The sequence below is a fragment of the Oncorhynchus tshawytscha genome, linkage group LG30, assembly GCF_018296145.1.
Source record: "Oncorhynchus tshawytscha isolate Ot180627B linkage group LG30, Otsh_v2.0, whole genome shotgun sequence".
NCBI classification, from domain to species: Eukaryota; Metazoa; Chordata; class Actinopteri; order Salmoniformes; family Salmonidae; genus Oncorhynchus; species Oncorhynchus tshawytscha.
Window position 1 is genome coordinate 14,539,487 of NC_056458.1, and position 15,421 is coordinate 14,554,907.

The following is a 15,421-nucleotide window of genomic DNA, read 5'->3' on the forward strand; positions in this document are numbered from 1 at the left end:
TGCAACTGTTAGTTAGTGAGATAGTTGTTCCAGTTTACATGGTGTTGGTCAGGGGTACTCAACTCTTACCCTACAAGGTCTGGAGCATGCTGGTTTTCTGTTCTACCTGATAATGAATTGCACACACCTGATGTCCCAGGTCTAAATAGGTCCCCGATTAGAGGCAAACAATAAAAAATTCTGTGGAACTCGCTTCGAGGTCCAGAGTTGAGTTTGAAGGGTGTAGGTAGTCTTCATGTATGATATTTTCTGTGTGATGTAAAAGTGATGGATTTCTTCCAGCAAGTTGGCTTCCAACAGAGATTGGATATCACTTTGCAAACCACCATAATGTGACACGTACATTTTTTTCTATCAGAATTACACGCTTATACACCCTTTACACCCTTAAAGGAGGTAAACTGAAATAAAAATGTACTATGCTGTAGTTGATTGTTAACACAGGCAAATGTAACATAGCAAGGGAGTTGATTAAAAATAATACTGAGGAGAGTAAAATTGTAATTTAAGTTCATTTTGAGCAACTCTCTGAGAGTTGAATATTTACTCCATTTAGTGTTGTTAAAAATAAGAAAAAAAGATCAACACCATGACCAGAGGGGATTTAGCAAAATGGGGGTGGGACAATATAAACCCCAAAATACTGTTACTTTTGAATCCATAGGAGTTGAATGAACTCTTATGATTTGACTGTCTAGGGGTACTTGTGCATACCTAAATTCTGCCCCCTTAAAAAAAAATCTGAAAACCGGTTGTTTCATTTTTAATTTGAGGGATTTCATTGAAAGTATGTAGCATAAAGAAAAATATGTGCACAGAAAATAATAGTTTAAATAAACATGTCACCATTACGTCCTCTTCAAGTCAAGCTTTCTGTTTGAATTGCTTTCTGAAACTCTTTTGATCCTATTCTATTTGATCCCACTCTACGTGAATCAGTTTGAACAAGAATAAAAAATGACATCCCCTCTCAACTATTGTATTCTTCGTTAATCCCTCTTTTAGCATGACCTTGAGAATAAAGATTCTTTGTAAGTGGTATTCAGCATATCAAATGTTGTTTGTTTCCTGAGCTCAGTAGTTTCCCAATAAAACCCTTCTGGTGTCTATTGAAGGATTGTATATTATCTCTGTAGTTTCCTTCGAGTGAAATCAGATACTCCCAGCTTGCAGGAAGATCCCGGCAGAGCCTTCCAGACATCGTCTCCTCTGTCACTCTGCGGCACCAGAGTTTAGGTTTCTGTGAACAGTGGTAGGGAGTGACCCAGAACGAGTCGACTGGGGTCTTTTCAACTCACTATTTCTGTCAGAAACGCCGCTTCCCCAAAGACAAACAATTACTGTGCCTGTGCATCATCTTTAAACATGGGTTACAGCTTTGATCTGTGCTCTGTGTATAATTACAGTTATGCCCATTAAACTGGGGATTTGGGTAAAACTGGTCATTTACTGGTCCCTGTCAAGCTCAGGCAACCAACCCAATACATTAATGAAGTCATATGGAACGGAATTAAATGTTGACTTTTCAATTTACATTTGACTGCTGTCAAAATGTAAAAACACACATCTGAGGGCTTTTCATTATTGCTACACCCTGGAGTGTTTACAGAATCTTGTTGTAGAAATACAGAACCCTGTTTTGTAAATATTGAGCACGTGTCTCCACTCATAACCCACATTTAATTGTCTGTTCAACCACAGGCAACCTCTCAGGTGCCCACTGGACCGTTTATTAGGTACACCCATATAGTACTGGGTCGGACCACCCTCTTTGCCTCCAGAACATCCTGAATTATTTGGGGCACTCTACAAGGTGTCAGAAATGTTCCACAGGGATATTAGTCCATGCTGACGCAATGGCATCATGCAGTTGCTGCAGATTAGACGGCGGTATATTCATTTTGCGAACAGCCTGTTCCATCTCATCCCAAAGATGCTCTATTTGGTTGAGGTCTGGGGACTGTGGAGGCCACTCAAGTAAACTGAACTCACTGTTATGTTCCAGACAATGTTTTTCCACTCCTCAATTGTCCAGTGTTGGTGATTGCGTTGCCCACTGAAGCCTCTTCTTTTAGCTGATAGGAGTGGAACCGTCTGCTGCGATAGCCCATCCGTGACAAGGATCGAGGAGTTGTGCGTTGCGAGGTGCCATTCTGCACACCACTGTTGTACAGCACCATTATTTGTCAGTTTGTGGCAGTTTGTACGATTCTTGCCGTTCTCCTTCGACCTCTCATCAATGAGCTTTTATCACCCACAGGACTGCCACTGACTGGACTGCCGCTTTTTTGTTTGTCGCACCATTCTCGGTAAACCCTAGACACTGTTGTGCGTGAAAAGCCCAGGAGGCCGGCCATTTCTGAAATAGTGGATCCGGCGTGCCTGGCACAGACGGTCATACCACTCTCAAAGACTTGGGTCACTTGTTTTGCCCATTCTAATGTTCAATCGAACAGTAACGGAATGCCTCGATGCCTGTCTGCCTGCTTTATATATCAAGCCACGGCCACGTGACTCACTGTCTGTAGGAGCAATCAATTTTCGTAATCGCAATGTTGTGAGTTGGCATCCACCCTAGCATCCACAGAGACACTCACAGAGCTGACAGGTTCAGTGGGAGAAAAATAAAAAATGTGTTTCCCTTCATTTTCGTCAAAGTCCTGCTTTGGTTCTGATGTCGTGTAGTGAGCCTGTGGTCTCATTCTGATGTGAGGTGGGTAGGTGGGAGACAGTGGTGGCGGCTGGGCTGAGTTCCCCCTCTCTGTTCTGGGACTCTTAGCTCCCATGGTGCAGCTGGCCCCCGGGATTTAAAGGTTGTTCTTAATATCATTGGTGGAGCTGAGTGTGCTGTAATCTTGCAGCAGCGCTGAAATATCCACTCCAGACCCTCAGCTTAATTTGTCAGCAGGCAGGTCAACTGTGCCTGATCTGATGGGGCAGCCTTGGGACTTAGCCACTCTCCCTTGAATCCCTAAAACAACTGCTTCTATTCCTAACCCAAATATTTTGCATCTTATTATCTTACTGACCATAAACACAGACCAAACCCAGTTTCTCGCTAAAGATAGTGAGTCCAAAATGTTCTCTATTTCACAAGCGATTGACATTGTCAAAATATAATTTTAAACTGTCTAACATACCACAGTTTCTTACTTTTCAAGACTTTTATAATGTCCTTCTATTATGGACAGAATAGCTAGCTGCAATGTTTCCAGTGTCCCCAGTGTGTCTAAATGATGTGGGTCAGAGAGTAGCTGTGGCCTTGTCTCAGAATGCTGAATCCCACTCCAGTTTCTGTCAGGGTGGCTACCTGGCATAGTCCTTGAAACACAGTTATCAGTGCTCATCTGGGAGTTGAGTTTACAACAACCCTTTCTATCCCGCTAAGCCTATCACTCATCAAGGCCTTTTAAAGGTGCTTTGCGTGGTTTTCTCTGTGCCTTTTTCTTACCATTTGTCCCAAGGTTTTAAAGTGGCGCGTCAGTGAAGGTTCTGTCTCCACTGAAACAGATTACATGAGTTTTTGTCAGACGGGGCAAAGCTCAGACATGTCAGATGGTGTTTGGGGCAAAGATGCCACTAGGAGTTACAGTGAGTTACAGGGAAAGAATACAGAAGCCGTGACATTAACATTATGGGCCTGATGTAGTGTACACTGGCAAGTTCTGTAATACTGCTAAATCAATATGTAATAAAAATATAATTGAAAAATGAATAATGAGTATACAGTATAGATTTTGCTCATGTTTAATTACAGTACAGAGGGTCCTTGTATGTCAGATGTTGAGTCATGCATGCATAAGTACATGCTATTGCTCAGTGAACACATGCACAGGACTGTGTACAAGGTATTGTCTACGCATTCTACAGAAGCATGCTGCAGAGCACATTAATTAAAATTGAATGCGCTTGGTCTTTTGTTTTTGGAGAATGTCTTTGTCATTTCATCTAAGTACAGAGAAGAATTTTTGGGACAAATCGTGTTTGCTTCTAAACATGGTGTGCATTGGTGAGTGTGTGGGGATGTGGTATTGGCTGCACTCAGAGGAACATCCATAGCGTCCTACAAACTGAAATGACAGTTAAGTTTGGAAATACTGTCTGCATTTTGTTTTGTCAGCTAAATGAGGACAAACCACAGAGAATGTCAATTGTAAAACAAACTGTTTTGCTTCATATCCTCACCCACAATGTCTTACAATGAGTGAATAAGACTCCCTTCAGATTGGCTTATGTTTAAACAAGCAGCACAGTATCTGTGCTGTTGCAGTTGCATACAAGTATGATGGCCTGCGAGACCAATGCTATTTGTCCTTGGAGCAAAGAAAGAAACCATAATCAAGAGGAACCATGTTGGAGTTAATTAGAGGTGCTAAAGGAAGAAACCTAGAATGGCACAAGATTTATTTTAGTCATGAAGCCTCCCTCAGAGAAGCCTCCCTCAGAGCCACACACTATAGCATATAGAGCTTATTCTTGCCAAATGAATTATGTGCTAATGTCTGTTGGCTCCCTACCCCCAGTGGTAAGGCTCCAAACAACCATGCTATGATTCAAACAGAAAGGCTCCACTTTCTCAAGGGGATTTTTATAATTGGTAGCTATACAGTAAGTCATTTATATTTTGAGCACCGTATATTAACAAAGGGTCCCATCTCAGTCTTATAAACATACCTAGAATTGAACAAGTTAGAATTCTCAGACCTGGACTATGCACTATATGGTCCACATTCTTTAGAAATAAACAAACATTTGCCCTGATAATTTGAGGTGGTAATCTTACATATAACACCTCTCTGATTCAGAGGGGTTGGGTTAAATGCAGAATACACATTTCAAGTTGAAGGCATTCAGTTGTACAAATTACTAGGTATCCCCCTTTCCCGAAAGGTGTTTTTTATCAACATAAATCACTGATCTATTGGGTAAGAAGGGAACTTTTTGTCGATACAGGCTGTCATGCAAAATGTATCCCCAGTCCCTAAACTAATCTGCTGTGTTCAAATCTCAAGATGTCCTCCAGATGTTTTTGGTACACTACAGTACAGTTGGGGACAAAAAAAAAGACCATTTCCTAGTACCCCCCAGACGGAATAGTTTGAGTATTGTCCTTGAATTTTTCTAGAGTTGACTATTATTTCAGACTTTTACATTGGAATACCTATTTTCCAGACTCCGTTTCATGGAACGAGTGCAGTAGCTTTGTTGAAGTTGAATGATAGAGACTAGTGTTGTTGCAAGGTAAAGATATCTTTCCAACATCTCAGAGCCCCATGAGTTGTGAAATGTGACCCCCAGTTCCCTTGAAAACAGAAGTCAGTTTCAGCAGCTGTGGAAGAGATGGGACTGCTGATGACCCTGCTTCATATCCTGTGTTAAATGATGTTTTCCCAGTTCAAAGGTTGGCCTTGACAGTCCTGGAACCAACTATGAGTTTACTCATTGCAGTGACAAACAATTATACAGTGTTTACAATAATAACAGACAACTGCAATGCATGTTATAAGATTCCTTTATCCTTTCTCAGTGATGCCGTGATTTCCTGTCCTGGAATCTAAGTGTTTCTCTGATGGGCAACATAGTGGCCTATAATTGGAGGCCTTGTTGGATAGTTGTCTGTATCTCTGCCCTGCTTCTCGCGGGCACGGTGGCATGCTCACATTGTGCATGACGACTCGGTCGGAGCCTGGCACCTCTCCCAGGCCCATGCATCTTAATAGTTGTGACATCATTCACGGCAGCGGGGCTTTCTCCCACTCACTGCCTCAACTTTCCACTAACAGAGCGTTAAGGATCCGTTCAATTTTTTTTGTAACGCAATTTGTTCTTGGGGTTAAGTGCTGTAAGCTATCGATTGCTCATGTTTTTCTCACATCCGTTCTCATTTCATGAGTGCTCAAAACCTAATAAGACAAGCTCACTTTTTCAACGACAAAGTTTAAAAAGGCATCTGTCAAATGAGGGGTTATAGGACAGATATGGGATGTATGAGACAGTTGGTTTTTGAGAAACATGGTAAGTCTATTTGGTGGTTAATGCAATCAGAAAATACTAATGAATTGTGTCTAGGGTTTTGCTTCTCTTGCTCCATCAAACTGTTCAAGGTTAGCTTGTCACTTTTATTTAAACCCAACATTAGTTTGCTGGAGCCTCTCTCGACTGACAAAGAAGTCTCATTTGGTGGTAGTAGTAGTAGTAAAAGAGTTACAGAAAGTACCCTGCATGATATAGCATGCAATGTGAATGAGACAGTCAGGTAATGTAATCAGCTAAGGTCGCGGCTTGTAGGTAGACGAGGCTAGGTTCCACGTTTATTCCCTGCATTGGCCAATAGTCAATGAGATTGTCTTTTCGCTGTACTTCTCAAGCTCCTTAACTTAATGAATCCCTTTCCATTATAATGTCTCTTGATTGGCCATACTGTACGGCTGTCAGTATATGCAGAGTGTCGTTAGTGAAATGTCATCAATATAAGCTCCTTTAAGCTTTGCCTGTAAAACAAAATAATTCAAATTCTCATGTTATTCTATCTGGCTGCTCCATAAGAAGAAATTGCTAATCCAAAATGTTTGTCATGAGCCTGGTTTTGTGTGTCCTCTGTCTTCTAATTGCATCCTTGAAGAATGAAAAAACAAAATGTGGGAAAGAAAGAGTGAAATCAGGTTCACAGGCCTCCCATTCTGTGTTGTTGAGCAGTTGGTGATTTGAGCCAGTGGTGTGGTGGGATACCTCTGCTGGAGCAGCGCCACATGCCCCATTCTCACCGGCCCACCGCCATTGTGCCTGGGCTCCACTGAGAGGGGCTTTGATTCTCCTGGAGAGGGACCTTATTAGTCAAACACTCTCCTACATGGCAACTCATTCATGACTCTTAATGAGAGAGGAATCTGGACCAGCTAATAAGGTGGCCGTCCCTTTAGTGCCATGTGAGGGGGAGAATGGAGCAGATGGAGAAAAAAGCGGAGGTTTCTGGAGGTAAAAATACCCACGGAGCAGGTCTGAAAAGAATCACACAGGGCAGGGCGGGCCCCAGCTTTCACTGGCATGGAAACCACCTCCTCGTATATATGGGCTGAAAGCATTATTGAGAACCCGATCCATATTCACACTCCTTGGTCTTTTCTGTCCCAACTTAGAATAGAGAGTGCCAATTGCGCCCCGTTTCTGTGACTTAAGTCCTTGGGAAGCGAAGCTGACAGAAGCAACACAGGGCGACAGAGATCCTATTGGCCTCCCCTGTCCCCCGGCCTCCTCAGCTCCCCTCAGTGGATATTGATTTGAAGGAAAGCCCCTCAGAGATAAGGGCTGCAGGCCATTGTGCCACCCAGTCTCTAATTACAGGACATGCCGAAAGAGAAAGCTAAGCCCCTGGCATTTGCAGCTTGCGATAATTGCTTCTGGCATAACATGCCTTGCCAAATGTTTGGTACATTGCTTCAGCAAAAATGAAAGAACAAAAACCTGTTTTAAAGAGGAGGGGGAGAGATAGAGGAGGAGGTGGGTAAAAGTGATTACCACATATACATTTTTGGACTGTGCACTGTGCACACCTCCCTCTCTCCACATGTATGATTTCAGCAGTGTTTTGAAAGCCACCACATTCCCTTGGGATCAGATTACTATCACAGCCATGTCTTAGTAGGAGGAGACACCACTTTTCATCATCCATTTCCTTCCCTATGTACAGATATAAGCAGCACCTTCAAAAATAATAGAGCCTTGTTTTTATATGGTGCCACAGCCTGAGCGGACATTACCGGTGTGCGGTTTAGAAAATGAACCTGTTGTAAGCAATATATACAGCTTGATGTAAAAAAGTGTTTTCTCAGCGCAAGTGGTTAGATTGTATCTTATGAAGCAAATATATTTTCTCTTCATGAATGAACAATCAAGCCATACATTCATTCTGAGTGGCTGTAATTATTATTTATGTTCCAACACTGTTTCCTGTCTCATCACAGCCACGTCGAATGGGACCCTGGAAGGTCTAGAGAACAGGGAAGGAGGGGTCTGCAACACCCTCTCCATGAAGATCGTCATGAAAGTGGGCCAGGGTAAGTAAGCATCTCGATGCGGGCTGGCAGGAATGCCAGAAAAGTAGTAAAAGGCAGTCACAATAGAGCCAGGCAGGATATAAGTATGGATGAGTGATAATGAAAGCTTTGTATGGGGACTGTCATGACTGCAGTGCAAGGGGAGCGTTTCATGAGCTATTGTTCATAAAGCCAGACACCCCGGGCGTGGGGTTTTACAGTGGGATACTCCGCTGCTCACAGTGTGTGGAGAGTCGCCCAGTGACTTCATCGCTCATAAAGTAAGGGCCTCAGACATCACATTTCACTCCATTCTTTACTTTTCTTTTTTGAGAAGGGAAAGATGAAACAAAGAAAAGCTATTGTGCAAATACAGATGGACACACTGAAACACTTTCTCACACATACCAAAAGACCTCACTCACACAATGACAAATTAAAGCTGTGGAAAACATAGAGGACATTCCATAGAGCATGTTATGGACTACCTGTTGTCCTATAACTTAGACCGTCAGTTGGTCTAACATGAATGAGATTGCTTTGCCTGAAGGGCCCAGGTTTCTCACACACTGTCACTCTTAAATTTGAACTTTGTCTCTCACAGTGTCACAAATTCAAATAAGTGTTGACATTGTTTTCCAAATGAGGCAGCAGCCTTAACATAATGTCAATGTATTGAGATAAGTGGGGCAAGAGTTTCCAGGCATTCTACACTGGTGTGGTGTGGGCTGTCTAATCTACCATGGCATGTCCCCACTAGCTTTTAGAAATAACACTGTGCAACATGTATACGCATTTGTCTCAATACATAATCATGCTGACAGTGGATTACGAGGCCAACACAAACCAATTCAACACAAATCAATGTGATGAAGGAATAAAGACGTTTACCACACGCACCATCAGCCGCGTGGAACAGATGAGACCACTGGAAAAACCCAGGTTCTCCATATATGTGCATCAGTCAGCACATGCACTCTCCCTCTCCTTAAATCCTCACTGATATATTGGCCCACTCATCTACACAGGGCTCCAAAAGGGTTATTAGGCTGTCCCCATAGGAGAACCCTTTTTGGCTCCATGTAGAACCCTCTGTGGAAAGGGTTCTTCATGGAACCCAAAATAGTTCAACTTGGAAAGGGTTCTTTAAAAGGGTTCTGCTATGGGGACAGCCGAAGAACCCTTTTAGATCCTTTCGAAGAGTGTAGCTAGGTCTCTAAAGAGACCTTTGCTTGGCCTGCCGTCATGCTAGGAGTGGCAGGGTCAGTCTTAATCACTGCCCTAGTCAGCGTCCACACATCCAAAACAAACAAACCACAAAGGGAGGGTCTGCCGATAAGACTCTTATTCTACAGATAGGGATTATTTGTATAGCTGACCTTAGATAATAATTATCATAGTTGGCTTGACATTCCTTTTGTCTTTCTCAAGACTTGTTTGCGTAAATCTGTGTTTAATGCACAAGATGCCCATTATGTTAGAAGCTAGGAAACAGTAAAAAGATTATATATGTCATTAACTGTGCTGTCTTGTGCAGGTAGTTACGATTGGAATGCAACGGTTCATTTCTTTAGGATTTGGAGCAATGACGTTACCGACCCTAGGTCATAGTACATTCATCTGCGTGTTTGCTGAAGGATTGGGTCCTATTTTCAGCCACTGAGTCATAGCAACTCTGTTGCCACAAATATTGTAGACACAGAGAAACGGTTTACATACAATAAAGTAAGGAAGAAACAGTATCGTCTCTTTGCTTTTAATACACTGACTCATCCAGGGCAACGGTCACTAAAGTATGATTGTTAACAACACACAAAGCAACATGAACAAATTTTATATTATCAGAAGAGGATACATACAGTAAGCTATAAACCCGTTTGTAAAAATAAAAAAAAAAAGTAATTCCTATATTTTTCATGGAGAGAACTTTATCTCTAACAAAATGCCTTTGTTAACATAAATGGCAATGATTGGAGACGATCATATGACCAATATCTGGATATATAGCAGACTGTTAATCTGCTGATACACTTCCTCATACTGAGTCACTCTTGTATTACTGCACACTATGAGATTTAATTTATTGATTTGTATATGAACATTGAATTTTATGCAATTATAAGATGACTATTCACCCATGAAATGAGATTGTATGGTACCGTATGCTGGGTAGTTTAAAGGGAGGCTGATGGCTTTGATGGACTCTCTCTTATCTGCAGACAAAGCTTTCAAAATGTTAGTATAATGAGAAAGAGCCAGGCCTGTCGATGTTTGAAACTCAGGTGAATTGGTCACATTTATATTAGTATGGGGTGTGTAATGTCTTTATAAAACAAGCTGTCATGTTAAAATGTGTGATATTGTCTTTGGGATGGAGATTCTTTAGTGGTTGTTGACATATCCATTTGTTGTGTTGCACATTAGAAACTAGCACTCAGCAGTAGCAGACAGCACACCACCAATGCGCCTGGAACAATAGTTCTCTTAACTGTAATCAAACAGACAAACTGAGGGTGCAGTTTAGGTTATACATAGCACACTGTAGCAGCAAAATGTGCTGGTTTAAATAAATCAATATCTGTAGCTATGCCTTTATAAATACTGTGTTAATAACCAAAGAGAAAACACCTCCATTAGCGCTCTTAAAATGCAATTCTAAAAATAGAACAATTGGACATTTAGAATATTTTCTATAAACTATTACAGGAAAATAATTCCAAGATCTCTAAGTTCTCTTGGAAGGAGGGGCAGTAAAACTCATATGCACACTTCAATAATATTCCAGTCAATGAAATCTCCCTTAATGCCAGTGTATCCCCGTAGACTTCTGCATGGCATCGATGAGACTCAGGGGAACCATGAAAAAAGTGACAAATGCATTTTTGTCAGGAGACAAGTTACATAATTTCTTATAGCTTTATATGGCAAGGTATAGCAGATACTGTCATGCATGTCTCAAAATATGACATCATGACTTGTCCGTTTTTAAATTGAAAAGTGTGCCATCGACTACTTTGAAGAAATTGAGTTCAAAGGAACTGATAAATATGGCTCCCATTCCAAACTCCATTTTCAAATCTTTAATGGAAAATTATAAAAAGAGCAACAGAATTTACAATATTCACATTAGAATCTAACTTTGTTGACTTTCTTCATCTAAATTGCAGACCCAAACACAGTTGTACCGGACCCAGTTATAACAGACAAGCCAAGCCAAGACCAGGACAACACTGTGAAGGAGACAACCACCAGCCCATATAAGAAAAAGGGGGGCAGTGGTGGGGCTGTGGAGCCAGGCAACAAAGGTGAGGATGCTCAAACTTGTGGGAAAAGGAATATTTGTCTCAGTATGAGCCCTGTTTCCCTGTTTTGTGTTCTAGTCCTCATTATCAGTGGATTGGACTGTAACCTTCAATGCCAAAAGGTCATGGTTTTACTTCCAATACTGTATCCCACATTGTGAAACCATTTGTAACTGCATGTTCTAAGTACAATGCTTCCCCACGTCTGCCACACACATATTCTCTCAGCCCAGGGGAGGCTGGTGGGAGGAGCTATAGGAGGATTGGCTCATTGTAAAGACTGGAAACTAATAAGGGCACACTAACAAACACATCAAACGTATGGGAACCACATGTGTGACTCCGCTCCATTTATTCCATTCAAGCTATTACAATAAGCCTGTCCTGCTATAGCTCCACCCACCAGCATCCTCTGTTTCGCATGCATGCACAAACACAGGCACAAAAGTATTATATTTTTCCATTTTGGTTTGAGAAAGCTACACTAATCTACTTTTTTAATTATGCTGAGTAGTAATTTGGATAGATAGACACAGTGTTCAAGTATGGTAATGAAAAATTAAAACCATATCTGCTCGGCTGAGATCTAGCCGCAGATGATAAAATTATCAGAGACTATTAAATCCATCAGCAGGGTTTCTGCACATTAGATATAGCAATTTGTGTTTGTTTTGCTTGGGTTTCAGTCACCAGAATGGTATTTTTTCACAGGGAGGCAGAAAATGCTAAAGTTTACATAGGTTTAGAAAGTCATTTGGGCCCTAGAGTTCTGGCTCTGCTACAGGACAAACAAAATGGCTTTCCCTCTCATCCTGGAGAGCTGCCAAGTCTCCCACAGTGGGGTTTTCTTTCAATGTGAAGGTTTGACAGTCATCTTTCTTGGTGTGTTACTTTGAACTTTTGTTTCTGTCCTATTCCTTTACCTGCACATGAGAGCTCCGCCTAACAACCTTTTGCGTCTGACTTCTCTCATACCACAGGTGAAGAGGAATGTAATACAGGTGCACAGTTTATCATGCCTGTCTGCACAGCTGAACGCTGAACGGCGGCTAAATGGGCACAACTGATCCAAAGCCAATCAGGACAACAGACAAAATAAATGCATGGGATTATTGTCAGAGCTGCCAGCAGGAGCAAAATGATACGTTTCAATTTACAAATACTTCAGCATTTAAACAGTCAGAGATACTGTTGGGAGGTTTATCCCTCTGCACTAAAGTGAAAATATACTGAGATATCCGGTACAATGCTTTGCCTTTGTGGTGTTGAAGCTTTGACAGAGGAGCACAGGTACTATCTGTATCTGCTTATTATGGCAGAAAAAGGCTTTTATCAAGCTGCTTCCTTCTGCCTATCATTCATTCAGTGGAAAGATCAAATGTTGTTTTGCCTCTGTAATACAAAGAGGTAATACCTCGTTTTAATTTGTATGCACATTTTTTTCCTGAGCCATTAAGGTCTCAGCAGAGTGTGAGGAAAGCACATTATAATAACACTCACAGTCATTCATGCTCAGCATCTAAATTAAACTGGGTAGAGAGATGGCCAGAATAGATTTCTATAAATTATTCAGAACATTCTGAAGTGTTGGCATGGGTCTACAGTTAGGTGCAAATGTGAAAATGAGTTCACCCAGAAGTCATTTGAATAATTCTAGTGTCTTAGAATCGTTCAGACGATCTTGAGGAAAGCTAATGTTCCATGTCACGATAACGTCCTCATGCTCATTAACCGGCAGGTGGTCTTGACTTCATTAATATGAGCGAGAACGAACTAGTCTTTTGTTCACAAACTAGTCTTCTGTTCACTCGACATGCTGGAAAATAAAAGCAGTGGGGACTGACAGACACTGATCAGCTCCATTGCCTTCAACACACATTTGGCTCTATGGTCTCGTGTACGATCAATAGTCGACTGTTTTCCATCTGTCAACTTTGAAATGGGATTTTCTTCCCCTTTCATCAGGGCCGTCTTACCTTGCAAAATGAAAGAAAATAATAAGAGCTGGGAATAATTCTAGTGGTGATTTGGTTATGTTTGGGATCACTGTGGAATCCATTCCTCTACCCCCAGTGTAAATGCAGCTAGCAGCCTCTGATTTGACAGTGCAGCAGCAGCGTTGGGCAGGCAGGCAGACAGCGGCGGAAGCTGTGCTCCCAGGCAGGCAGCGCTGGGATGCAGTGAAGTATACATAGTGAAGGGAGGGAGGGATAGGGAGGGAGGGAGGCTTCAGGACCACACAGGAAATAGGCATGCCACTCTAATTGGACTCAATCCTCATCCTCTGTGTCTAATAGAGGGACTGGTGTTGTTTTCTTTTCCCTCGCAGCCGGTTATATACGTTTAAACAGTTTCTCTTCCTTTACCCCCTCATGTGGAGTTATAACATATGGCTAAACATACACAGTTTAATCCTCCACTCGCTCTCAGGATGCATGCCAAGAAGAAATGAGCTATCATCTGTGGAAAACGGACACCCCCACACGCTCACAAAGGCCACACAGTCAGGAAGCCCCTAGCTAGTCAGTCAATTCAGAGAAATAATGGAAGAAGCCTTTTTCTCATTGAGAACCCATTTGCACCCTCGCAGGGTTCCACCTCTATCCTGATCAGCAACAGTACAGCTTTGTCTGACTTGGCTGCCAAGCAGACCACCACTTGTTCATTCCCTGCTGCTAACTGATTCCTTTATTTTTCCATCCACAGACACCATGAACCAGGACAACAAGTCCAACTCAGCAGAGGGTATTTTTGCCTCCAAGCCAGCGCTGTTTGCTGCCATCGGGGCGGGATGCGTCATCTTCCTGCTGATCATCATCATCCTCATCGTCCTGCTGATCAAGCTGAGGAAGAGGAACCGCAAGCACACCCAGCAGCGGACCACCGCTCTGTCACTCAGCACGCTGGCCAGCCCCAAGTGCTCTGGGAACGCTGGCTCAGAACCCAGTGACATCATCATCCCTCTACGGACTACAGAAAACAACTACTGCCCCCATTACGAGAAGGTGAGCGGGGACTACGGCCATCCGGTTTATATAGTCCAGGAGATGCCCCCGCAGAGCCCAGCCAACATCTACTACAAGGTCTGAGCAAAGACTATCTTTAGGATGTTTGCTTGTAGGGGAGAATTCTGGCCTACCTTTTACTACCTTGTCCATCTGATGTTCAAAATAGCATCACAAGAACAGAAATAAAAAACAGGTCGTCATGGACACGGTAGTTGAATAATTGTTTGTTTCAAGATAGGCCAAAGGGCAGGTTTTGGAGGGTTTGTGTCGTCTTCTCTTCATGCTTCTTGCTAGAAATTGAATTCACCCAAGTTTTGCTATTCTGTGTGTATGAGAGGACTGTAAGATGGTCAAGCCTATGGAGTAGAAAAGCCTTTGCTCTGACAATGGAGACAAGTTCCAAACAGGGTATACTACACAAACAAAGGACCCGCGATAGGGCTGTCACTCATGGGCTCCATTCCTGTAATGAAGCCTCCATGGTTTTCTCAGAGACAGAAAAAGGCACAGTGTGATGATATAGCATAACACACTTCCCTTTAATATGTTTTACCTGCACTATTCTTTTTTATCAGTCACCTACAGTAGCTCCCTCTTCACCAATGTCTGCTCCTTCAACGTTGTTTATTTTCTACTGTATATCTAGTTAATACATACAATATTATGGTAAATATTAATATTTTTCATGTGTCCTTTAGTGATACTTTGCCACTCTTTCTCTTATATATATATATATACAGTGTATGTATATATATATATATATATATATATATATATATATATATATATATATATATATATATATATTCACACACACACAGTACCAGTCAAAAGTTTGGACACACCTACGCATCCCAGGGTTTTTCTTAATTTTTACTATTTTCAAAATTGTAGGATAATAGTGAAGACATAAAAACTATGAAATAACACATATGGAATCATGTAGTAACCAAGAAAGTGTTAAACAAATAAAAATATATTTTCTTCAAAGTAGCCACACTTTGCCTTGATGACAGTTTTGCACACTCTTGGCATTCTCTCAACCAGCTACACCTGGAATGCTTTTCCAACAGTCTTG

The 15,421-nt window shown here is 41.8% G+C and overlaps 1 protein-coding gene across 2 annotated transcripts in view; it reads left to right on the forward strand.

Annotated features, from left to right (window-relative positions):
• Nucleotides 1-14,547, forward strand: part of LOC112250250 (ephrin-B1-like) — an 80,945-nt gene extending 66,398 nt beyond the window's left edge. For both annotated transcript variants that reach the window (XM_024420230.2, XM_024394301.2), the window contains exons 3-5: nt 7,962-8,054; nt 11,201-11,338; nt 14,042-14,547. In XM_024420230.2, the coding sequence (XP_024275998.1) occupies nt 7,962-8,054; nt 11,201-11,338; nt 14,042-14,424 (614 nt within the window). In that variant the 3' untranslated portion in view covers nt 14,425-14,547. The remainder of the gene's footprint in view (nt 1-7,961; nt 8,055-11,200; nt 11,339-14,041) is intronic.
• Nucleotides 14,548-15,421: the final 874 nt, after the last annotated feature.